At 42.5% G+C, this 24,558-nt stretch overlaps 1 protein-coding gene across 2 annotated transcripts in view; it reads right to left on the bottom strand.

Annotated features, from left to right (window-relative positions):
* Window positions 1-18,318: 18,318 nt before the first annotated feature.
* LOC310678951 (gamma-aminobutyric acid receptor subunit pi-like) overlaps window positions 18,319-24,558 on the bottom strand; it is a 42,987-nt gene continuing 36,747 nt past the window's right edge. For both annotated transcript variants that reach the window (XM_083443543.1, XM_083443544.1), the window contains exons 9-10: window positions 23,151-23,344; window positions 18,319-19,558 (exon numbers count right to left, since the gene is read on the bottom strand). In XM_083443543.1, the coding sequence (XP_083299669.1) occupies window positions 19,250-19,558; window positions 23,151-23,344 (503 nt within the window). In that variant the 3' untranslated portion in view covers window positions 18,319-19,249. The remainder of the gene's footprint in view (window positions 19,559-23,150; window positions 23,345-24,558) is intronic.

Here is a 24,558-nt window from a genome sequence, read left to right as displayed (position 1 = left end):
GGTCTGGTGTGGTTGATTGGTGATGGCGTTCTGTGTGCCTCTGGATCTGGTGTCAGATTTTGTGGGGAGGGCTAATTTCCAGATGTCTGGCAAGCGGGATGTGTCGTCACGCTTGTTCATGTTGTGAGGGTGTTTCTCTATCTCGATGGCTTCCATGATTATTCTCTTGTGGTGATGTTCCATGTTAAAGAGCAATTTGGAATCTGCAAAATTAATTTCGTGTCCTGTTTCTTTCATGTGTTGGAAAAGAGAGGAAGTTTTTTCTTCTTTTTTGACGGCATTCTTGTGTTCTGCGATCCGTGCATTTATTCGTCTGTTTGTTTGTCCAATGTACGTGGCTGGGCAGACTTTGCAGGGTATTTCATAGACCCCTTGGTTTTCCAACTGAATTTTATCCTTGGGGTTTCTGAGGATATTGGCTATTTTTTGGTTGGTGCAAAAGGCTGTTTTGATATTGTGTTTATGGAGGATTTTGCTAATTTTATCTGTAGTGCCCTTGATATAAGGAAGGAGGGCTATGCCATTGTTTTCTTCTGTGTCTTGGTTTTTGGGGGGTGTTTCTTTTTGGATTAGCTTCGTAACCCTGTTTTGCTGGTATCCATTGGCAATTAACACATTTGAGAGATTCTGTAACTCAGTTGTCAAGTGGTCTTCGTCAGCCAGGCGTTTGGTTCTGGAGATGAGAGTCTTGGCTACGGAGTTTATTTGTGCAGGGTGGTGGTGTGAATGTGCATGTAAGTAGCGGTTGGTGTGTGTTTTTTTCCGGTAGATAGTGTGTCCTAGGGAGCCATCAGGTTTTTTGTAGATTAGGACGTCAAGGAAGGGAAGTTGGTTGTTGGTTTCTATTTCCATAGTGAATTGTATTTTGGGGTGTAGGCTGTTGAGATGTGTGAGGAAGCTATCCAGTTTTTCCTTCCCGTGTGGCCAAATTACAAAGGTGTCGTCAACATATCTGAGCCAAAGTTTGGGTTTGTGTTCTGACTTGTCTAAAGCATTGGTTTCAAAGTGTTCCATGTACAGGTTAGCGATGACCGGTGAGAGGGGTGATCCCATAGGTGCTCCTTCTGTTAATTGCCAATGGATACCAGCAAAACAGGGTTACGAAGCTAATCCAAAAAGAAACACCCCCCAAAAACCAAGACACAGAAGAAAACAATGGCATAGCCCTCCTTCCTTATATCAAGGGCACTACAGATAAAATTAGCAAAATCCTCCATAAACACAATATCAAAACAGCCTTTTGCACCAACCAAAAAATAGCCAATATCCTCAGAAACCCCAAGGATAAAATTCAGTTGGAAAACCAAGGGGTCTATGAAATACCCTGCAAAGTCTGCCCAGCCACGTACATTGGACAAACAAACAGACGAATAAATGCACGGATCGCAGAACACAAGAATGCCGTCAAAAAAGAAGAAAAAACTTCCTCTCTTTTCCAACACATGAAAGAAACAGGACACGAAATTAATTTTGCAGATTCCAAATTGCTCTTTAACATGGAACATCACCACAAGAGAATAATCATGGAAGCCATCGAGATAGAGAAACACCCTCACAACATGAACAAGCGTGACGACACATCCCGCTTGCCAGACATCTGGAAATTAGCCCTCCCCACAAAATCTGACACCAGATCCAGAGGCACACAGAACGCCATCACCAATCAACCACACCAGACCCAAACCCAGACCCTCTCCACAGATAAATTACAGACACCATCCAGTAGCCAAACCAGGGTGGCACCTCCGGATGCTGCACCCCCCTGCAATCCCTACACAAATCTGGCTGGCACAGGCCACAAAACCACAGCTCGCCCCTATACACGAAGCCAAGCCAGAGCACAACCAAGTGCAGTACAGCCATCTTCTCAGAAAAACTCTTCACAAAGTTCAAGAGTTCAAGACACGAAGGCTTTAGCAACTAATCCACACCTAATGACCCACCTAAGTGGGATTCAGGAAATCACTCAAGAAATCACTCAAGATATCCCTCAAGTAATTAAGGAACAAAAGAAGAAAAGGCACACCAGCCTGGGAACCTCCTCTCTGCCCAGAACATTGGAGGCTATACACCACACCTCCTCAACAGTATTTATAGGAACTCAAACACTGAGATCCTGCTCTGTTCCAGTAACAAGAAGCCGAAAGCACCAGCCTGAAGATGACGAGTGAGACCTCGTCGAAACGTCGCCTAGACACCCCAACTATTACACGGGAAGACACCCGAGGACACCAAAACCTGCATTCCTGTACCCGTGAAAATCTACGAAAGCATATATATATATATATATACCACTTCAATTTGATAAACTTATGTTGATTGAATCTTCCTTTAGCCTTTTGTCTTGCACAGAAGCAGCGATGGGCAATAATGCCTCATTTGTCCATGACAACACATTTGAATAAGTTTCAAGGACAGGACTCTGCATTAAAGCAAAACGACAGTGAATCCTCAATCATAATTTTTAGGTTGGTTTAAGACAGAGAGATAGAAAGCTGCCTTATGTCTGGTCATAAGATTTCCACATTTAGTCCAGTATTGTCTACTCTGACTGACAGTGGCAATTAAGGGTTAAGGGGAAAGGTCCCTTCCCATCTCCTTCTTCCAGATCTTTTTAACAAAAGATGCCGGGGATTGAACCCAGAACCTTCTGGAGGTGAGCATATTTTCAACCATTGAGCTAGGTTCTGTGTCCCCACCACCACCTTCTATTATTTGACTTTCATATACCATATAAAAGATAGGCATGACTTGATTGAAAAAACCATCATCTTTCTAATGCCTCCTTATAGTGTCATACATCATTCAGTTTCCATACACCGTCTGTGAATAAAACCGCATATAATTGTTGCAATTAAAATACAAATAGAGCATAAGGATTTCATAATGTCTCTTAATGTAAAAAGACTGCAGTTCATTCTGAATATGATTAGTTTCTGGCACCATACCTGTAATTACGGTAATTAGAGCTAGGTGCAAAATTAATCTCAAACCAAGGTGAGTTCATTCATGTAGAACAGTCCAATCTACCTGATCTTCTTAACAAAAAAAGAAATGAAACTGCAGTACTTTAAGACTATACGCTCCTTTATAAATAAACACCACGACATAGAAACAAATGGAAATACAAAGCCAAATAATTGTCTGTAAAAATAAAAAAAAACCACCCTACACACCCACAATTTCATATCTTAGATCTCCATCTAGTGATCAGACACACGGAACGCAGGTTGAATATTTGTTGCCTCTAATGGTCTGATCTGCATATTTGGCTTCCCTTTGGGAAGCACAGGGTTGGCGTAGAAGGGAGGTTAACTAAACACAAAGGTCTACACTTCCATTATGGGCAGGTTATTGTCTCCTCTTCCCCCTTGCCCTGCCGCCACTATTAATTCAACAATTGGCAACTATTTCCTCCCTGCCTTCCTGCTGTGAATACATGCATTTTTAAATAAGCCTTAGTGTTGTTGTCTCAGTGCACGATGTAGCTGTATCTGGACCATCTGCTTCACTTTAATATATATTATTCTCTATATGAAAAGCGAGTCTGGAGTGATAAATTCATAATTCAAGGCTTTTGAGAAACTCCTACAGAAATCCAATAAAATCAAAATGAAACAGCAGCCTTGTAACATATAATATCCCTAAGGATCAAAACTTGTGTAGCCAGCTTAATATCAAAGGATCACTTGGTAATATTTGTTATAAACCATCCAACACTTCGGCTCGGGGGGGGGGGGGGGAAGCACCACCAAATATGATTTGTACAAAGAAGCCAAAATGAATACATATATATGGAAAAAACATACACCTGGAAATTCTGACTGAAGCTTTACAAATTTGAACATCCTTAACAATACATTGAAGTTCAATGGGATGTTAGATTCAGGTCAGTGGCCTTCCAATGCTACCACTCTACCTTCAGTAATTAGAAGAAACAACTGCCAATGTGAGTGAATGTTTTAAAAGGCCAAAGTATCTGTAACTGTTTCTCGAGTTGCCATTTCTCTTGTGTGTGTGTTCATGCTCTGTTGTGATTAAAAGCTGCAAGATGCTTGAGGAGGCTGCATAATGCTCACATGGCTGGTTCATACAGAACAGTGCAGGATTAATACACTATATTTATTAAACTGGGAATGAGTGTTTAGCTGATAACACACTGCTGCTCCTCTCTCATGGACCCAGAGGAATGGTGGGAGGCCCCAGCTGGGGAACCCCCAAAGGATGAAGGCTCAGAGCCCAAGGGATTGGTGGTGGTACAATGATGAATGGTCAGAGGGAGAAGCCTAGGAGAAGGAAACCAAAGAGGTAACAGGGTTTAGTGAGCAGGCAGAGCCTGTGGTGGAGAGTAGTCCAGAATCAGAATCAGAGGTGGAAGTAGGAGAGGAGGGAAGCCAAGAGGCAGAGATGTGTCAGGCTGGTGAAAAAGCCTGGGTGTTTTCCCCTCCTGCTGTGACAAGCTCCGCTCCCCACTGGTCTCCCAGGACATGAAGAGGTAGGAGCAAAGACAGGCACGCAGACACAGTCTCAGATTGCTTGGGAGGAACCCAGGGGAGGAGGAAATTTAGGCAACTGTGGGAGTGGAGATCTTCAGCCTCCACAGCTGCCTCATAGGGGCAAGACCTACTGAGAAGAGCTGCTGTGCTCACTACGCCTGGCCCCCCTGAGCAGGTTTTGTTTCTACTAGTAAAGAGTTAGTCCACTTCACTTACACCACGTGATTCATTGCTGGCTGGCTCCCTGTCATCCTCATGCACCAGATTCAAGGCTGTGATCCTGGTCTCTTTGGACCACAGTTTGTCCAAAATGAGAAGAGATGTTTCCTGCTTCCTCCTCCCTCTGTCTTCCTGAAAGCTATCCTTCAAGAGTTTGAAGGGCTGTCCTAAGCATGTTGGAATGGAGATGGTAGGCTGCTGTGGATGGGATGGGATTTCTTCTTCACATGAACTTTCTTAGGATTCAAGTATGATTTTATGCAACAGCCCATGCCCCTAACAGCCCCCCACCCCTCCCTGACTCATCCCACATTGTTGAGAAGGTCTATTGTCTTTTAGAGAGGCTTTTGGTGAGGGCCTCAGGTAGCTGAAGTGGAGAAAGGGACAGGAAACTTCCCTTCCATTAACTTCCTTATCATAAATTAGGATTTAATCCTTTGTTTTTTATGAGGTCTGCATGATATCTGTTGACATTTTATATACATTCAGTCCTAGCATGGACCAATGATCTTCCTGTGATGAGTCAGTAGGTGGGTGGCTATGACGTTCTGTACAGAATCCATGCATAATATGCCTACAGTTCTGAATGTAGTTGACTCATCATATCTCAGACCTGCTGTCAGCCAATATTAAGGCAGTTGTTTATTTGGTTCTGTTTCTTTCACTTTTAGAGGAACCAATGATGCTCATCAAAGGGCTGTGAAAGAATTGATTATGCACAATAGAGCATGGCAACAAAATTATGGCTAGGACTCCACCTGTAGACCACTGCCAGCTAATCAGACAACGGACTGTGCAATATTGACGTTATAAGAGATGTCATTCAGAGCTACAGATTACTCAGAACTGTAAAAAGTGACGTGCCTATGCTCCTTTATCAGTCCATACAGAATCACAGCGTGCTAGAACAGACTGCAATTAAATATTTGCTCTTAAGCCCAGAAACACCCACCAATTTATTAAGCCTGCACATGTTCTGTACAACATGGTGCCATGGGAGTAATGTTTTTGAAACATGCCTCCATAACCGTTTGAAGTAGGCTGTTTGGGATGTCCCAGCCCTGCTGCAAATGTCACTGCATTATTGCTCAGCATTTGGAAATCCCACAAGCTTGCTCCCAACAAGTTAATTGAAGTGTTGCATCCTTGAGAAACCTGCTAGTCTGAACGTATTTAAGGATGGAATTAGTATAGCAAGAGAAAAGCAGCATATGCTTCTCTAACTGCTGGGAAATGATGCATTGGCATCGGTTAGACATGCATAGCTAACCTGAGTGTGAGATGCCCAGCGTCCGTCAACAGCACTAGAAAAATACACACACACCCCAGTCTTAATTTCCCAAGCAAATTACCATTTGAAGACAAGCACATCATTTCTTTAGAAGACCATGCTATGGGGTGTTCTACAGTAAGAATACTATAAATCGCTATGTTGTTTTATTTTTTTAGCACAGAGGGAAGGAAGAGAAATCATTTCAGGATATAAGTAAGTTGAATAATATCTCTTTGGCTAGAAATAAAGCCAGTTAAAAGAAAGACACAGGGGAAGTGTTTCCGAACCAGTTGGACGCCTGCAACGGTTCGCTCAGTATCATGATCTATGCGTTTGTGCACAGAAGGAATTAAAAAGCAATAAAGAGGAGGTTGGGGAAGTTTCCCATGGGAACACTTTGTGTTAAATGGTGCATTAGGGAAGTAAATTCAAAATGGACCAGGCATGTAAATCTTTGGTGGCTGCAAGAGGGGTGGTTGAGTTGTGTGTGTGTGTGTGTGTGTGTGTGTGTTCAGGATTATATTCTGGGCAGTAAGTGTCAGTGTCCTTTCACAGTAAAAGTTTGTGTGTTCCCAAACAGAAATAACAGTGTGTTTTGAAACCAGACCACAGGTTCATTGTGAGGAGCAATACAGTTCATGACTCTACCCAGAAAGAGAAGTCCAATGTGGTGTAGTGGATTGAGTTTGTACAAACCCGGGTTCGATAAATGTCAATATTACATAATCTAGTTACATGTACCTGTGTACAGACCAAGTCAGATATTCAGTAACAGTAAGAGGAATGGGAAGGGGCCATTCCTAGTCACCTCACACTCAGTTTTCCAAACACTGAGCCAGCACTCTCACCAGTTTTCTGACTGGGGCTTTGCCAACAGAGCCCTGGTAGATAATCAGATGATAAACCAGCATGTTTGCAGTGACCATTTCTCCTTCAGCTAGAAATGAACATATGTTTCTGTACCCATATTCTCATAGCTGCATCAGGTAAAATTGATTGTCTGGCCCTATTTTAGTACTATTTTATCGTATGTTTTAAACCAGCATATAAACTTGAGTACCACTATGGGGGTGGTGTAAAAATGATAATATACATAAATTAAACAACCCATTGGCAATAAAGTCGACCAGGTATCCAGAATATACAACCACCAATTTTAAATGGGAGAGGGGAATGTATGAAAACAGTACAGAAAAAGATGATTCCCAAGGAATAAAGATTCTTTTACTTCTCCTAGTACTTTGCGAAGCCTAGAATGGTATTTTCTTGGCTTCACAGACTTGGCAGAAAAGCATTGTTAGATTCCAGGTTGGCAACACTGCTGTACAGTTATTCTATCCAGACTGGGAAAGTAGGCTGTTTTCATTCCTTGCCTGTGTACTCTCTTTGACGTTCCTCACACGCTTTCCCCCTTTAAACGTATCCGATCCCAAACCAACCATTGAAATTCAGAGGGAAAGATGTCATTTTAAAAATGCATGATCCATTAACCAAGGAACGTACCCAACTGTAATGGTATAAATCAATAAGACTGAAGTCCCCACTGCACCATCATTCTGTCAACCTTCTCCCCCCAAATTCTCAGCACTGTGGGATGCCTGCCAGGGAAACATAATAAAACAGCTGGAACATAAATAAATAAAATAAAGTTCTTGACCCCAGAAGTTTTGGTGTGTTTTCCCTTGTTCTTTAGTTTTTAATCTTTTCTCTTTTCGCATCATTCCCCCATTTCCCTTAACTTTGTGAGTTCAACCTTATTCTCTTGATATCTTCAACAACACTCCCGGAGATCATAAGGAACAGCCGCTATATTCTGAACTATGTTATATCTCTTGTATGAATAAAAGAAGAGGGAGTGTGTCAAAATCCAGCTCTAGATGACAAGTCATTTTGTTCCCATTTTTACTATTACAGACATTTTGAAAAATAAGTTCCCCAGCCATTAGCAGGAACACAAGAAGAAGAAGCTCAGGTGCCATTGAGGAAAGACACTAGTCTCTAACAGGCACAATCTTACAGTGAGGAATGAGAGGGCCTTCTTCATGGTGGCTCTCTGACTCTGGAATGCCTTTCCACTGGAAGGTCAGCTAGAGAAGATTCTGATGAGCTTCTGCTGGCAAGCAAAAATAATATTATTCATCCAGGCACTTTGAATATCGAAGAGCAAGCTTTTAGATTTATTGTTCTCCTGCTGTTGCACAATTGTTTGTTTTATGAATTGGGCTGTTTCTACTCATGGTTGTATTTTATGTTGTATTGCATTTTGTGCATTGTTGGAAACTACTGTGGGATCGTGTTGATGTGATGAAGGGTGGGCCAAAAGCAGGGAAAGTAGACTAGACTACACTGGAGTAGAATTCATTCATAAGAATGTAGTCTGAAGCCGAGGGAGCTGGGGGGAGATTCGAAGGTGATCCAACAACCACATCTAGCATCCTTCCAAGCTTTCACCTGCAGGGCAGAAGTGGGGGGGGGGGAGAGTCCTTTTCCACATTTTTCCAGGAATGTGAGAAGAATAGGAAGGAAATAAATAGGAATAAATTTAACGAGCTCTAGGGTTGGTGTGGTTTGCTCCCTGGTTTGAGGGTGTGTTTGGGTGACTGGGAAGGCATTAGATCAGGGGTCAGCAAACGTTTTCAGCGGGGGGCCGGTCCACTGTCCCTCAGACCTTGTGAGGGGCCAGACTATATTTTGAAAAAAAATATGCCCCACAAATAACCCAGAGATGCATTTTAAATAAAAGCACACATTCTAATCATGTAAAAACACACTGATTCCCAGACCGTCTGCAGGCCAGATTTAGAAGGTGATTGGGCCGGATCCGCCCCCCCAGGCCTTAGTTTGCCTACCCATGCATTAGATCCTTCAGATCAAAGCTTTTCCTCTTGCCCATCAGATGTTGGTACGGCAAGGGCCACAAAAAATTCCAAAGTGGTGAGGAGAAGGGGTTTGACAATGCATCTCCTTCTCTGAGGTTCAAGCTCTGAAGCCAGAGATCCCATGCTTCCTGTCACCCTGGGATGTTCTATCATGGGACATAGACTTGTAGTAAAGAAGTAAAAAATTACTTAAAAAACAAAAACAAATATTGCCAGAATCCCTGCTTCAGTATAATCTTCATGCTACTAGAAGGAGGCATTCTACCACCTCACAGGATCATGGGATTGTAGAGTTGGAAAAGACCACAAGGGTTATCTAGGTAATTCCCTGCAATGCATCATAGGAATCTGCTCTATGCCTAGGAAGACATTTGGTGCATCTAGCTCAATATTGTCTACAATAGTTGGCAGTGGTTCTCCTGGGCTTCAGACAAGAGCCTTCCACAGCCCTACCTGGAGATGACAAGGATTGGACCTGGGATTTTTTTGAAAGAAAGGCAAGAAGGCCTACATGGCAGACAAACTGGTTAATTGGTAATTTTTCCCCTCAGAGAAATGACTGAATTCTAGAACCTATTTTCCACACCAGAGCTCAGTCTTGAAATGGAAAGAATATCCAAGTATCTGCCAAGCAATCATAACCTGCCCAGACATACATACGTTTCAGAAGAGCAGCCGGAGTAGAGGATGTAGGCTCTAGGCAAACTCCAGCAACCATCCCCATGATGTGACAAACCTAAATCTGTTTAGATTCTTCATGATAGTCAGCTGTCAAAGGCATGGAAGAGAGCCAGCTTAGAACACAACTGGCAATATTGGGGACATTTCAAAAAGTGGGTTAAACAATGGCTCGTGCATTTTAGTCCTCCACGGTGTGAATATTGAATAAAGAATTACTGTATCACATAATTACAAAAACCTAACCAAAATACACACAGAGTTTAGTGAATGGGCAAAAATTAAAACTGTTAACTTAGATAAGGGCTGTTTAAACCTCTAGCAAAGCCATGATAAAGGAAGCATAACAAACAGCCAATTATAGCTAGCCTCCTTCATTTGGCTATTTCTACTCGCTAATCTGTGAAGAATTGTTACAGGAAAATTCATTCACTTCACCTCTGATGCTGTGTTTCTTCCTAAGGCAACATTGCAGCTTCTCTATTAATTAGAAAATGGCAGCACATAAATGGCATTTTGCGGGTTTCTCATTATGCTTCTGCCAGATTTCTTCGAGGCATAACACAATAGATATGATGACTAAAATTATTATAATCCTTTGAGAAACTAGGCTGGCTGGATTTCCAAGGTAACGCTGGGAAACAATGAATGATGTACTCAGAGACCAGACCAAGCATACATTTAGGGAGGAACCATATTCCATGGCTGGTAGAGCACACATGTCACATATATATCAGTTCAGCTCAGTCCCTGGTCTCTATAAAGGCTGAGTCAAGGCCAGGGGCAACCCTGAGGGCCACACTAGAACCAGAAAGACCTTGTTACCAATGCAAGGTTCTAGCTTAAAGAGGAGGGAGCCCCCTTGCAGGGGCGGAGGAAGAGGGTGGCGGGCTGCAGGCCGCCCCAGGTGTCGTCACTGAGGGGGTGACAAACTGACAAAAATATGAGTTTTTTAAAAATTGGGCTCGCAAAACGTTTTAGTTCAGTCAACAAACATAACAAAACGCGGCTGGCATTGGGCGCCACACCACGAGGGGCGGCACTTACTTTGGGGCCTGCAGTGTGCCCAAGCCACGTGTCTCTCCTGGGAGTGACGTGGTGACTTGAGCACCTGCAGGCTCTGCGCTGCCTGAAATGGCAGCGTGGGACTTGCGTCTGCCCCCCAGCTCTCCTTCAGCCACCCTACAGCTCAGGGGGAGGTGGCAGAGAGGCCCCACACAGCGTGCTCCACCCCCATGGGCAGCTAGCCCCACCCCTGGCTGCAGGATGTGTGTGCTGTACCTGGCACCCGAGCAGCTAGCTACGTCGCTACCCCCTTGTCTAGGAGGCCCCATTGGCTGGGTTACTCCTGAGCCTGAGAATACCTCATGGCCAGGAAGACGTTCCAAGCTGCAGTTCTGATCAGGGTTGTTGCCTGCAAGCACAGATGTGCCTGGTTTTAGCACTGGCATCTCCAGACTCTTTCTCCCATCAAAAAGATCTAAGGTAGCAGGGCTGGAAGTAACCGCCCACCATCATTCAGAGTAGGTAGCACTGGATTAAGTTGTTCAATGGTCACTAATAAGGGCTTGCAAAACTTTTGACTTGCACATCTTGAAAGGAAAATTCCCCTTTGCAATTCATATCGAGAACTTTGACACATTCACAACACGAGAGCAATGCATCATGCAGAGACATGCAACAGACATCTTCCTCTTTGGTTTCATGGGAGTCTTTAATTCTAAGGTCAGATTTAGTATGATTTCTAAACCTCTCCAGCCAGTTAAGCAAGAAAGAAAGAAAGAAAGAAAGAAAGAAAGAAAGAAAGAAAGAAAGAAAGAAAAAGGCATAATCACAATTCAAAGAAACTTTCCAAGCAGGCGAAAAAAGCACTACTCAAGGATTGTGGAGAGAGAGGCTGGCGCTGGTATATTCTTGCAAACAAAATGCTTACATCCACTGGGGAGAGAAATGAAGCTGTGTAAGTTGAAGGTTAAATTGCATATACAAATTTGATTTGGCCGTATAACACTTGTCCTAACAATGTTTACTGTTTGCCACTTGAATAGTGTTTTTGTCTCTCCCCTGTTTTCTTAGCTCATTCCTGTGAAACATTGCAGCAAACTTAAGGTCTCTAGAGGGGAGTCCGACTCCACTAAATAAAGATGATCTGGGTGATTATGGTGCACGGCAGCTGCAAAGCAACAGCTGGCAAAGAGGAAAGAGACATGCTGGCTGTTTCACTAGGACTCCAAAGTGTGTGATTCTTAAAAGCATGACATAGAATGAAGAGGCAGCTCATGACTGGGTGGCCAAACTTGCGGAGGCTTCTGGGTAGAAAGGGCATATCAGATACTCGGAGCATGCCAGTGAGTGCAAAACAGGAAAAGCCTAGCATTAATGATGTGGCTGTAAAATCTTGATGAAGACAAGATGTTGAGTATGTTTACAATTTCTGCCACTCTTTGCCCATAGAAATAAGAGGCCAAGCAAAATATTGCTGAGGGCAATGATATATTTTAAGCAGCCAACAGCACAACAACCTCAGTTGCATTACGATTCCAGAGAAACTCCTGAGAGCTTAATGAAGGTCAAGGATTAGCAGTGGAGCTCTCGGTGCCTGCATATGGGATGCTAATGAAATGCTGTTGAACATATGCAGAGTATCTTTCTCTCACTATACCTGAAGTTAGGGATATGGGCTGCCTGGCCAGATCAGTTATATATTTAAAGGAACCTTAGTCTCAGGAGTAAGGCAGTGAATAAAAGGGCTTTGTTAGGGGCTAAGGAATGGGAATCACAGGCATTGGCAGGACATTTGATCAGTGTATTTGTGGATGGGAAAAGCCCGGAATGTCATGGAGGAATAATTATTTAACTGTATGGAGGAACAGCTGAGGACTTTGGGGTTCAGGGTGAGATTTGGTTGCTTACGGACAGAGCTTCCTGCTTCCCGTTTGTAGTTGTTGCTTCTGGACCTATATCCCAGCTGAGTTGTCCGCGTCCCCCCCACACCATGTAGCTGTTACCTTTGCTGACACCTCCAATTTGGAATGAACAAACCCTGTGCATTTTCCACACAGCAACCATTTTAATATGTTGTACATTGAAATGAGATTGGGCTTAGAATAAATCAATTTTTGCCACCACCTCTTTGTGAAAAGAGACTGATAAAGGTTGATTAGCTTAGCCTGGCAAATTCGTATGTGCAGCAGGGAGGGCCGTTGCGTAACTAAATAGGTGGCCAAGTACAGGTGATTTGTTGCCCCATAAACTAAACAGGGGACATGCCTTTTTTCCCCTTCCTTCCCCTGGCTGGAGGGGATGTTACCTGCATGAAAGAGAGCAATAAAGTGGCAAGCCCTGAAAGTGGGGTCTGAAAAAGGCAGAAGCCAGACTCACTTTTCAAAAGAATCAAAAGTCATGGCTTTGGTGGGTCCCCTAGAAATCTGATAGGGACGAGGATTTGGTAGAGTGATTAAGCATCTGGTGCCTTCCAGATGTTTTGCATTACAACTCCCATCAACCCCAGCCAGCAGAGCTCATGGGATTTATAGTCCAAAACAACTGGATTGGCAAAGGCAAAGGCATATATATACCTTTAGCCTTATGCTCAGTCTGTATATATGTGTAAACAAACACATCACAGAAATGCCAAAATCCTCAATTTCAAGGAAACTAATCCTAAAAATATATGCTGGGAACCCTGAAGTCTCTTAACATTCAGAGACTGGGGTGTGTGAAACAATATTTACAGTACTGTGTCAGTGATTAAAGCAGTGGAAGAGCTCAACATTTCCCATCAGAACTCTGGTCAGCACACACAGGTAAGCCTCACAATTATTCTGTAAGCTGTTTTAGCTTGTACTTTTTTTAAGGTGGTGTTCTTAAGAGCAGCGCTTTTTCCTGGGGGGAAGCAAGGGGACGCATACCCCTAAACATTTTGTGACTCTAAGTTTGGCTTCATTGAGGGGAAGTATTTTAATATGAGAAGGAAAATGAGAGTACCTGGAAACATTTTTTTAAAAAAGAAAAAAAGCACTGCTTAAGAGGCTACCCTTGGTGGACCTTCTAATTTGTAATAGGGCTCTTGGGAGGAGGTGGTCTCTGAGAGATATCAAGCCAAAAAATCTCTAGGACATAAAACACCATCTTGTGGCTGTAGAACAACAGGGAGCTGGTGAAGACATTGGAGCAAAATGGAAGTTTTCAAAAGCAATAACAATGATGGGCGGATGAGCTTCAGTCTGTGGCATATTAAAAACTCAGAATGAGCACTTTCCACATTTGCTTAGCCTTAGTATTAAGTGTCAACCACTATACGAATCCCCCCTTTAGCTATGCTATCATTTTACATAATATTAATGATTCAGTGTATTTTAATACTAGATATTGATTTTGTTCCAGGTTGCTATGCTGGGATTATTTTTAAAATGCTATGCTGTTTCATCATTAGATGGATGTTAATCAACTTCTATTGTTGCTTGTGCAAACATAAAAGCAAATTTAATTGCTGTGGGTGGGGAGGCCTGTCCCCTCAAAACCCTCTTTGTCTCCAATATTTGTGCTGCTCACTTCCTACCCTTAACAGCACAAAGGAATCTTTGTGAAAAGCAAATACACAAATTGGTTGTGATCATGACAAAGCGAGATTCATTGGTGGGTATAAAATAAGCGAGTTTTCCTCAGGACTCTGGCAGCAATGCACAGATAAGGAACTAATTCAGTCAAAACAAATCTTTCACTCACAATGTAGACTGAAGAGAGAGGTTGAAACGTTTAGTACATGAAAAGGAGGCAACTTGTTAAATCTAATACATAGCAAGAAGAAAACATTCAAGGATGTAATACACCAAGATGAAAACAAACCACATCTACATAGCAACAGTTGATCCGAGAGCGCCCTCTTCTGCTCACGAGAGAAAATTGTTGATTCTTTCTGAGGCAAATATTGATGAAACATCATTATTTATTAGGTGTGTTTTCCCCAAAAGTCTTGCCATTCGGGGGGGGGGGGGGCAGACAGGCACCCAAGTCACAATGCAGTGGCAATCCAGAGACTGGATTATACCACTTAATGCAGCAAAGGGAGATATCTTCATATAGATTCATATAACTGTAGAATTGGAAGAGACCACGGGATTCCTCTAGTCCTACTCCTGGCAATGCAGGAATCTTTTGCCCAACATGGGGCTCGAACCCAGACCCTGAGATTAATAGTTATGTTCCATTGAATGCCTGTCCATTTAAAAAAAAAAAAATCGAAGACTAGCTATCAGTAAGAAGGCTTGCCTAATACCTCCCTCATTAACATGCTAATTTTCTATGTGAGGGATTCATGTATGTGTGAAGGAACATTCAACAACTTGGGAGTCTGAAGTGTTGCTGCCAATACATTTAGTTTTTTAACCACCTCAGTGAAAATTCAGCCGAAGCTGGTCCTGAATGTGAAATTCTAGTTTATTTATTTGGTTTGTTTACATTATTTATTAGCTGCTCTTCAGCCAAAGCTGTCAGGGTAACTTATGAATAAAAACATTAACATTACTATTAAACAACAACAACAACAACACATTGCAGAAGACAGTTCAAATTGTCACTTCCTTGACATTTCCCTTGTTCTGCTTGTTTCAGACAAAAACACGCTGCCCAATCTTCTGCCACCCAGCAGTACATGTGGGCTCCCATTTGGCTCCTCTTTCCCTATCTGTGGTCTAAAGCACTGAGCCTCTTGGGCTTGCTGAGCAGAAGGTCGGTGGTTTGAATCCCTGTGATGGGGTGAGCTCCCATTGCTCTGTCCCAGCTTCTGCCAACCTAGCAGTTCAAAAGCATACTAATGCAAGTAGATAAATGGGTATTGCTGTGGTGGGAAGGTAAACGGCATTTCCGTGCGCTCTGGCACTCATTACGGTGTCCCAGAAACGGTTTAGTCATGCTGGCCACATGACCCGGAAATCTGTCTGTGGACAAATGCCAACTCCCTCGGCCTAAAAGTGAGATGAGCGCCGCAACCTTTGACTGGACTGAACCATCCAGGGGTCCTTTACTTTTACCTTTAACCTTTTCTAGCCTAATCTCATTCTGGCTACATTTCTTATTGTAGTCACCATGAAATAGCAACGCTCTGCCCACCTCTATCTTTATGTGCCTAAGCTACAGCTGATATTGATTGTATGCCTGTGCTTTCGCATCGTGCTGTTGATCTAGATTCATTGGTATAGATTTTTCCTTCAAAACACAATAGAGTGTATTATGGCGCCTTAAATAAGCAGATTTATTGTGACATAAGATTTATAAACTACAGTCCATCAGAAACAACTTTTCTTTTTTGTTTCGGCTTTACGTACAGCTCTGCTTCATTGATCACTGTACATTTGTAGTCCACCTGTCAGTACGCCATGCCTTCTGTACATGTGAATGTATAGGAATCTGGTTCCTTTGATTAGTATATTATGCCACATATTGCTTTTTCTAACACAGGAGATTTATACTGGTATCAGAAAAAGAGAGTGATCAAAACATGAGCAGCCATGCATGATTTTCCCTGGGCCCAGTCTATAGATGGAATGGTGCAGACAGTGGCGTAGCGTGGGGGGTGCAGGGGGGGCCGGCCGCACCGGGCGCAACATCTGGGGGGGGCGCACTCGCACTCGCAGCTCTCTGCCCCTACCTGGCTCACTCACTCTCTCTCACTGCAGTGCTGGCTGTGCGAATCCGATCCGAGCCGCCGGGTCGCCGTCCACTGTGGAGGGGAGGGTGCCAGGCGTGCAGTGCGGTGCGGAGAGAGAGCGAGGGACTATCTGGAGGAGGGACAGTGCAGCGGGGGGGGGGGCGCAAATTACTTGCCTTGCCCCGGGTGCTGACAACCCACGCTATGCCACTGGGAGCAGACACAGCCTTTTCACACTCAAGGCATTCTCCATAGGAGAAAAATTAGCAAATGCAACAGCCCTCTGTATACTGGATCCATCTGATTTCCTTGTAAAAGTGGCGACACAAATTCTTACATTTCTTTGCAGATAAGAACGCAACTATTATATCATCCCCATGCAGCACAGTAAGGAGATCATCTTTCAATTATTCACCAACGATATTGCAATAATTAATTCATGGAACAACCCGTTTAATTAGCCAAGCAAATTTTCTGCTGTTCACAGCAAGACATTCTTCATGGGAAACCCCACAAGATGGCTTGAATTGTCTCCTGGTGTTAAGCTGATCCTACAAATGTGGCCTTTTTAGGGATAGCAATGTGCTAAGTTTATCATAAAATATATTAATAATTAACCCAGTTACTTTAATAACACAGCTAGAATATTCAGTATATCCGCTGTAATATTTTGAATATGAAGTGATTGGAACAGAGTGGACTGAAAAGTAACTCCCAAGTATTTAAAATTATTAACTTGTTCTTTTACAGGTCTTTCCAGGAAACCTGCTATAAAACCTGCTATATATTCCTTTAACACCCCTGTTTGACAAGATCTCTTGCAGGTTTTTAGAATTCAGATGATGTATTGCACTAATGTAAGGTGTGTAAGAAAACACTCAGTGCTGGATTTTCTTTAGGCAGGTTATTGGAAATGCACAAGCAGAATTAAGATGACAATACTATCTATCTCACAGGGTTATTGTAAGACTAAAATGGAGGGTTGAGAACCAGTGTCATCTCACCTTGAGCTCCTGGCAGGAAAGGTGGATTTATACATATAATAATAAGTTTTTAAAATAACAATTTTTAAAGCCTGTTGCAGCAAAGTCTTCTGGAAACTTAAAGGTGAACAAATACATCATAACATTTTGCGGACCAGAGTCAATCAGATGCTAGGGTTAAATAAGCATTTTACCAGCAGGCTCCATTGGCTTTCTTGGAGGAGGATAGAAAGCCAATATGTGAAATTCTATTAATTACCTGAAGCTTTATTACTACTAATTATATAATGGTAGTTAAAATAATAGGTAGTTAAAATTATAGGATGCACCAAAGCACCCATTTTTGACCTCTTCATTTCAGGGCATGAATTTAGTTGGTAGTGCTTACTACTTCCTTCCAAAGACATACTGGTGATCTAAAAAGCAAATATTTATTATTGGGGGGGGGGGGCTTGAAAATCAATAAAGGCATTGCTCAGTAAAACTGCTACCCTATTCAAACCTACTTGTAAGTAAGTCTCGTTGAATTCCATGGAACTTATTCCCATATAAGTGAATACAGGATTGCAATTTAAATCACTCGATCTGATAATGTATGTCTTTTAAAAGAATGTTGAAAAGTATTTCTGGTTCAAGAGATGCCATGGTCTGAATATATACGTGTGTGTGCGCGCACTTACACAGTGAGAATGAGAAAGAGAAAGAACAACAGTTTCTTAGTTATCCTATCAACATTGTGACAATGTTTACTTTGTTAACTGCACCATCTAAATTGTTTTGGGGGACGTGCCAGGCTGTATAGCAGCCTTCCTCCAGAGATGTCCTAAATAGAGAGGTTTTCCCATCTAAAGCCACCCACACATCCAACCAAGAAGACAGAACAGTTAATTGCCTCCATCAATAGTGTATAAAAGGAAGGGGCCCAACAAATGTGCCAATAATTATTCTAATATTTTATTCCACTTGATTGGGTGGGCATTTCAAGGTTGCAGAGAACAATGGTGGTGGTGTCTTGAATGCAGAGGCAGGTATGGTGGTCCTCAGTCTTGGCCTAGTGGTTTTTTGTTTTGGTTTGGTTTTTTTTGCTCCAAGCTATCATGATAAGCCAAGGCTTGTTCTTGGCTTACCTATCATGGCTTCCTTGAGCAAAGCAAACAGTGACCACCAAGCTGAATATAACAATGAGCCAGGGATTGTGGTTTGCTACCTCTGGGTGCTAATGTGGAGGGGAAAACAGCCATGATAAATTGTTAACTATTGTTTACTTTGACATGTGAACTGGGCCTGCAAGCATGGGGACTGAGACCATCAGACTTAAAATCCCAGTAAAGAAAAGATGCAGGCTTAAGCCTTGTGGAGACTGCATCTAGGAAAGGCATCCATTTTTAGTGTCTTCTCCGCCTCAAGCCATCACAGAATTCTTCCAAATATTCATTAAAAATAAGTCTCTTGAAACCTGGAGTAGTTTTCTACAAGGATTTAGTGTGAAATTCCGTATTCTGCTGGTTGCATTCATAAGTTCAAACTTTAACATAGTGATTTTTACTGTTTTGTGAAAACATTTAATTGGCACTGATAGAGCTTTGTTACATAACATCCTTGAAAGTCTATGCATTATTGACAATGCCAAAGGCAATAAGATATTGAAACTAACCAGGTGGCACGGGGGCAGGATAACACTTCCTTCTTGTTTTAATTTTCAAACATATTAATCATCACAGCCTCACACTAGTGTTATGCCAATTTCAATTTTACAAAGCTTTACAGGTAGTTAAAAAAAGTGTTGTGCCATTCAGTCAATGTTACGAATAATAGGAAAATGCATGCTAAAAATGAGGTCAATTTAAAAAAATACAGTCATTTAACAGATGACCAGCAATAGATTTTTATACTACAGTAGTCTTAACAGGTGGACAGTAATTTAACCAGAAACTCAACAGAAAAACTACTCAATAAAATGACAGTCTTCTTTTGATATTGTAATGCCCTGCAGATTCAAATCTTTTCCCTGACATAACTCTGTGCACCTTTGCTACACTTGCCGCACTATTCCATGAGAGGTTTTCAAAAGCTTAGAAATACAAATAATAAACCCAGTAAAAAACATTTATTATGATAAATGATAATGGGAAGGAAAGCCGGGCGTAATTGTCTATGTGGTATGGGTTTTTAACATGAAAGCAGTCAAATATACAGAAGAGTCTCTTCATCACTGCCATTGGTGAGTGACACCGGCTGTGTTTACTTTTCTCCTCTTTTCGGCCTCTAGAGGTTTTAGTGAGCTTGTCTGCATCAGCCTTGTTAATCTTATCAGCCTTGCAACTGTTGGCAATTGCTGACAGGACTCCATTGATCTCCTCTTCAGCCTCGTCATCCTCCTCCTGGTAAGAATCACAATTGGACAAAACCACTTGTTCATCAGTTCCATAACACACATCCTTTAAATATCAGCCAACAATCCATTTTATCTAAGGGCTACAGATATACCAGTGCTTGGAACAAAACTAGTTCAGTTTAATAAAGTTCACTGAATTCAAGCTCTGAACTACACCTGAAACTAGTGCCCATATTTGCCAGCTGAATGATTTGTTTTGGGGCAGAATGATTTCTAGGTCATCTTCAGATTCATTCTCTTACATATGTATTTTTTCCTTCTTCACTCTTTAGATTCTTTGGGAGTTGAAGCTTAAAGATTATAATTGTGGGGGAAAGTAAATGAAAACCATTCACATTTGTCAGATGCTGGTGGTGGTTGCTCGTGAGTAACCAGGCAGGACTCCAACCTGTCTTTTACAGGTTTTATTGTACAAACTATTTACAGCGCAGATCTACCAAGTTCATGTCCGTCTCAGTCACTTGCACAATCCGGGAGTGGCCCCTTCCGGCTTCTCCCCCAACATAAGAACTTCAGCACCCCAGGACGGAGGTGGCGTGCCTCCCTCCTGGCCAACCTGGCGAGGTGAGATGCTGGGGCTCTTAGCAGCATCCTCAAGCCCTCTCTTCGCTTGGCTGGCCCCTTCCCTCTCTTCCTCACTGGAGGTGTGGCTTTTCCCACCGCTGGAAGAGGAACTGCTCCTCAGGAGTTTCGGAGGCTCTCTGTATCCCAACGGCCCCCTGTCTCCCTCCCCTGTTCCGATGGCAGTCCCCTGACAACATTCCACTGTGTGTGTTTAAATGTTTTTTTAGGCTTCTTAAGAGAAAAAATTACACTTCAGCTCAGCAGGTTTTCTGGGCACAGTGGTGGAGTGGATAAGGACAAATAAGCTGGGTTTGAACCTTCCCCACAAGGACTTCTCCATACACATTGATGAAAAAGGCAAATCTACATGTGCTTTACCAAAAAAGGGGGGGTCTTTTCTTTGTATTTAACATGAAGGAAACAATTCACATCCACAATGACCTTTGATGTTCTGGGAATCTCATCTTACTCATGGCAACTAGGTTTTGGATCTGGCCAGATCTGCCCTCGGCTATTTAATTCTGCATTTTATTCACTAATCTTCTCAACATTAAAGTGGATCAGCTTCACTTGTGACTTTCCATTACGGCATAAACAATAATGTTTACATTGCTTAGACACTGGCGCCGTTACTTAGAAAATAAAAATACAAAATGCTAAGGGAAGCAACCTCCTTATCACTCATTGTAAACGGAAATGGTACAGATGATCATCTATAAACTTTTATGGACGCATCTACCTGGGCTGTTTTTCTTTTTTAGAGTGCTTTTTTCAGTTGGAGATATCTGGGGGTTTTTATGCTGAAATGATTTTTTAAAAAATAAAATTGTATTAAGCAGCAGGTTTATTGCGCAGCGGGAAAGGATGCTAAACACACATTCTTTTTTCTTTTCCGGTTTTCTGAAACTTGTTTGCAGGTGGCTGATGCTTTATCAGATTGCTTTTAGCTCCTTTATGTTCCCTAAGAGGAAGCTAAACCATGTGTGAAATCCAGCATCTGGCATGGCAAGTTATCAGCTTAGTGTCTGTATGTTAGAATACGCTCTTCTCTAAGGAACCTTAACAAGACGCGTTTCTAGCACAAGTTTACTTATCCTATTGCCCTAGCGAAGAGAAGAAAGAGAATCTATAATAGAATGACAAATACCTATCTGTTATACAAAATCTAGAGTATCAGGGGACATTTAAAGGACTGCTGAGGGCTCCAAGAGAGAGAGAGAAAGGGGGAAATTAAACTGTTTCACATTAGGAAAACCAACCTTGCATATCAAAAGGGAGCTCAACTTTGGAGCGTATTTTTAAATAGTAATGCTATTTACTCTGCTCTCCGTTCCTGCTCCTAAGGAGAGAATAGCAAGCAGATGGCAATATAAAGGGATATAAAAATCAGTTGCAGAATCTATGGAAAGCAACTGCACAACAGCTGAAACCTACTGGAAATGGCATCTGCTGCTGCTTCTTGCTTCTATTAATGGATGTGTTTGTTCAAATCCAACAGTCCACAGGATGGAGAAAGGAGGTCACTTTGGTGGGAAGTTATCCATTTTCATGGTTTTCTATATTGTACTGCCTACTAGAGAGTGCCACAACATTTATCAGGTATGGGAATGTGACTTGTCAGTAAGGCCTCTACACTTCTTACAAACTTTTTCCCATTCTTCTTTTTGTCCGCTGTAAGATTTTGGACGGTGCAGGCCAATGGATTGCTAGCAGCTAGAATATATTTCTCAGTTCAGGTCCTGGGAACATTTGAGGATTTGTGTAGGACTGAATACAGGTTTCTCTTTCTTTCCTTTCTACCTTCTTTTGCTCTGGATGACTGAAGCACAACATAAAGGCACTATGGCATTTCACATTGCGCGGTGGCACATAGCAGTGCTAAAGTCCTTACTGGTAGCAGAACAGTGTATATTCAAACCTCTCAGGGCCCATTCAAACTTTACAGGGCAATCAACAATGTTACCTGTCAACTGTAGTTCTCTCAGTAAAGACCTGTAAGACCAGACGTGTGCCTGTAAACACACTTGTCTACCATGTCTGCTAGTTCGCCTAGAAAAGTATCGCCCACAAAGCCCCAAAGGATTCACCAGAAGACCTGGAGGTGCCATGTGGCAAGCACAGAGGTTGCTGTCACCAACACCTGATCTACCTGTGCAAAACAATGAACCACGGCAGTTCAGGAGGGGTGATGCCAGTTTTCATTGCACTGAGCTTCCTGCCAGTAAAAAGCAAAACAAAAGCTAACAAACTGGGGAGAGATATTCTACCTGAGTCTAAGCCCTGCTGTGCTGGTTTTTCATCTACAAAACCTTTTTTTTTACATCAAGAAACATTCAGAAATGTGATGTCCCACCACACTCTGTTCTACCATGTCATTCTGTTTCATGGTGGAGCAAGACCATTGTGCTCCTGAACCACACAATAGTCACAATAAGACCATGATGGGGGATATATTTATTTCAGCATTTTTACACCACTTTGGGGGCATAGAAAGGGCCTCAATGCAATAATGAGCAATAAATCAAAAATAAATCAAAAACACAAATTAATACCAGACATCAGCTATCATTAGCAGCAGCTCATAAAAAGCTCTCTGATCAGGGGATGAGACAATATTAATAATAAAGACAATCTTTCAAGGTCTTTCTGAGCATTGAAAGGCAAATGGTCCTTTATACCCACCAACTGCTGATGGTTTACAGGGCAGAGCTTTCCATGGTGATCTCACCTAGCATTCTTTTAAAAGTGCTGGGTCCAAGCCATATAGGATTTCAAAGTGATGGTCACCACTTTGAATTGAGACCGGAAAGAAATTGGGAACCAATCTGCAGTGAATAATAGCAGAAGCAAGGCGAAACCTGGTCATGCTACAGAAGGGGGGGAGTGTATGTTGTAAAGAGCTGCTAAAAGTTGGAATCATGATATGCTTTCATAGCAGAGGAAGCAATGGACAGGAGCGTTTGAAGAGAGGCTATGGAAATCAGTAAATGGAGGAATTAAAACAAAACAAATACCTTTGTGAGTTTCTTCATTCCAGATCGATTAAGGGTGCAGAAGTGAGCTACTGCATACTCCAGTAATGCGCCAAAGATAAAACTAAAGCAAATACCCAGGTAGACATCAATTGCCTTGATGAAGCAATTAGCATTAGGAAGTGATGTCCTGGCTCCCATCATAAGAGTTGTCATGGTGAGCACAGTTGTAACACCTACGGAAACAAAACGAGAAATCAGAGGTGATCTTGCATGGTTAGCAGCAACACCATCTCCTGCTGCCTCTGAGCAGAAGCTGCTCAATATTTACTTGACAGTGAGGTCTTCTGTCATCTCATTTTAGCCCACCTCATTTGGAAGAAAATGCAGAAAATGTTTAACGTATGAATATTTTGAGGTGTTAATAATACTTCGGATAAAGTTTACGGTAAAGTTCTGCACCATGGTCAAAAAGGAGCAGAGTAAAAAGAAAAAGTAAAAAGTGAGGGTAAGAGATGTCTGAATTACTCTCTAAGTTAGTCTTGGAGAAACGATGTATAATATTGTGAATTAATTTTGGTGGTGAAAGGGAATACAAAGCCACCCAATGAGTTTCATGTCAAGTGGGGATTGAACCCTGCTCTCCAAAGTCCTAGTCTGACACTGACCACTATACCACACTTCTTTTCACAGGAGCCACCATAACATGTAGACAGGCTTGGTGAGCACATGTTTTTCCATGTAGAAGGCTCCAAGTTCAAGCCCTGAATTCTCTGGTTGAAGAATCTTTGATAGCAGGTGGCTGTAAAATCTCTCCCCACCCCCCTCAGATCCTGGAGAGCCAATGTGAATTAAGAGTCGGTGCTCTTAGACAGACCTAACTCGGTCTATTTCCATATTTTATTGTTGCCACCTTTCCCACCAGTGCATGAGCCACATCTGATCGTTACCAGTTTGAAAGGGGGCTATGTACATAAGGACATATAGGGCTCCCTCCAAGGGGAAAGGAACCCTCCACTGGCCATGAGGTGACCTTCATACTGATGCAGATCATGTGTCAGCTTGGGGACTTGGCCAGGTTGGTCCGTAGCTAGGGCATTGGTACCCAGTGGACAGGGCTAGCTCACTTGTACTGAATGCCGGAAGAGGGACACTGAAGTCCTGCATCCCCATGAAGTGAGCATTGCAGAATGCCTAGGAGATACGTGCACCGCAATAGTCCCACACAGGCAGTCTACTTCTGTGTAAAATCAGCCTGCACTGAGGGAGGGAGGCTGTGCATGCAAGCTCTCCCTTCCCCCAACACTGTCCCCACAGCCCCCCATGAGTTGGCGTAATATCCCCCACATGTTATGGGCAGTGATGGCCACCAACTTGGATGGCTTGAAAAGAGGATTAGACAAATTCATGGAAGATAAGGCTGCATAGATGGCTGCTGATCCTGATGGCT

The sequence above is a fragment of the Podarcis tiliguerta genome (genome assembly GCF_965153285.1).
Source record: "Podarcis tiliguerta genome assembly, chromosome: 5".
Classification (NCBI taxonomy): Eukaryota; Metazoa; Chordata; class Lepidosauria; order Squamata; family Lacertidae; genus Podarcis; species Podarcis tiliguerta.
This window is presented reverse-complemented; position numbering and strand designations above follow the sequence as displayed.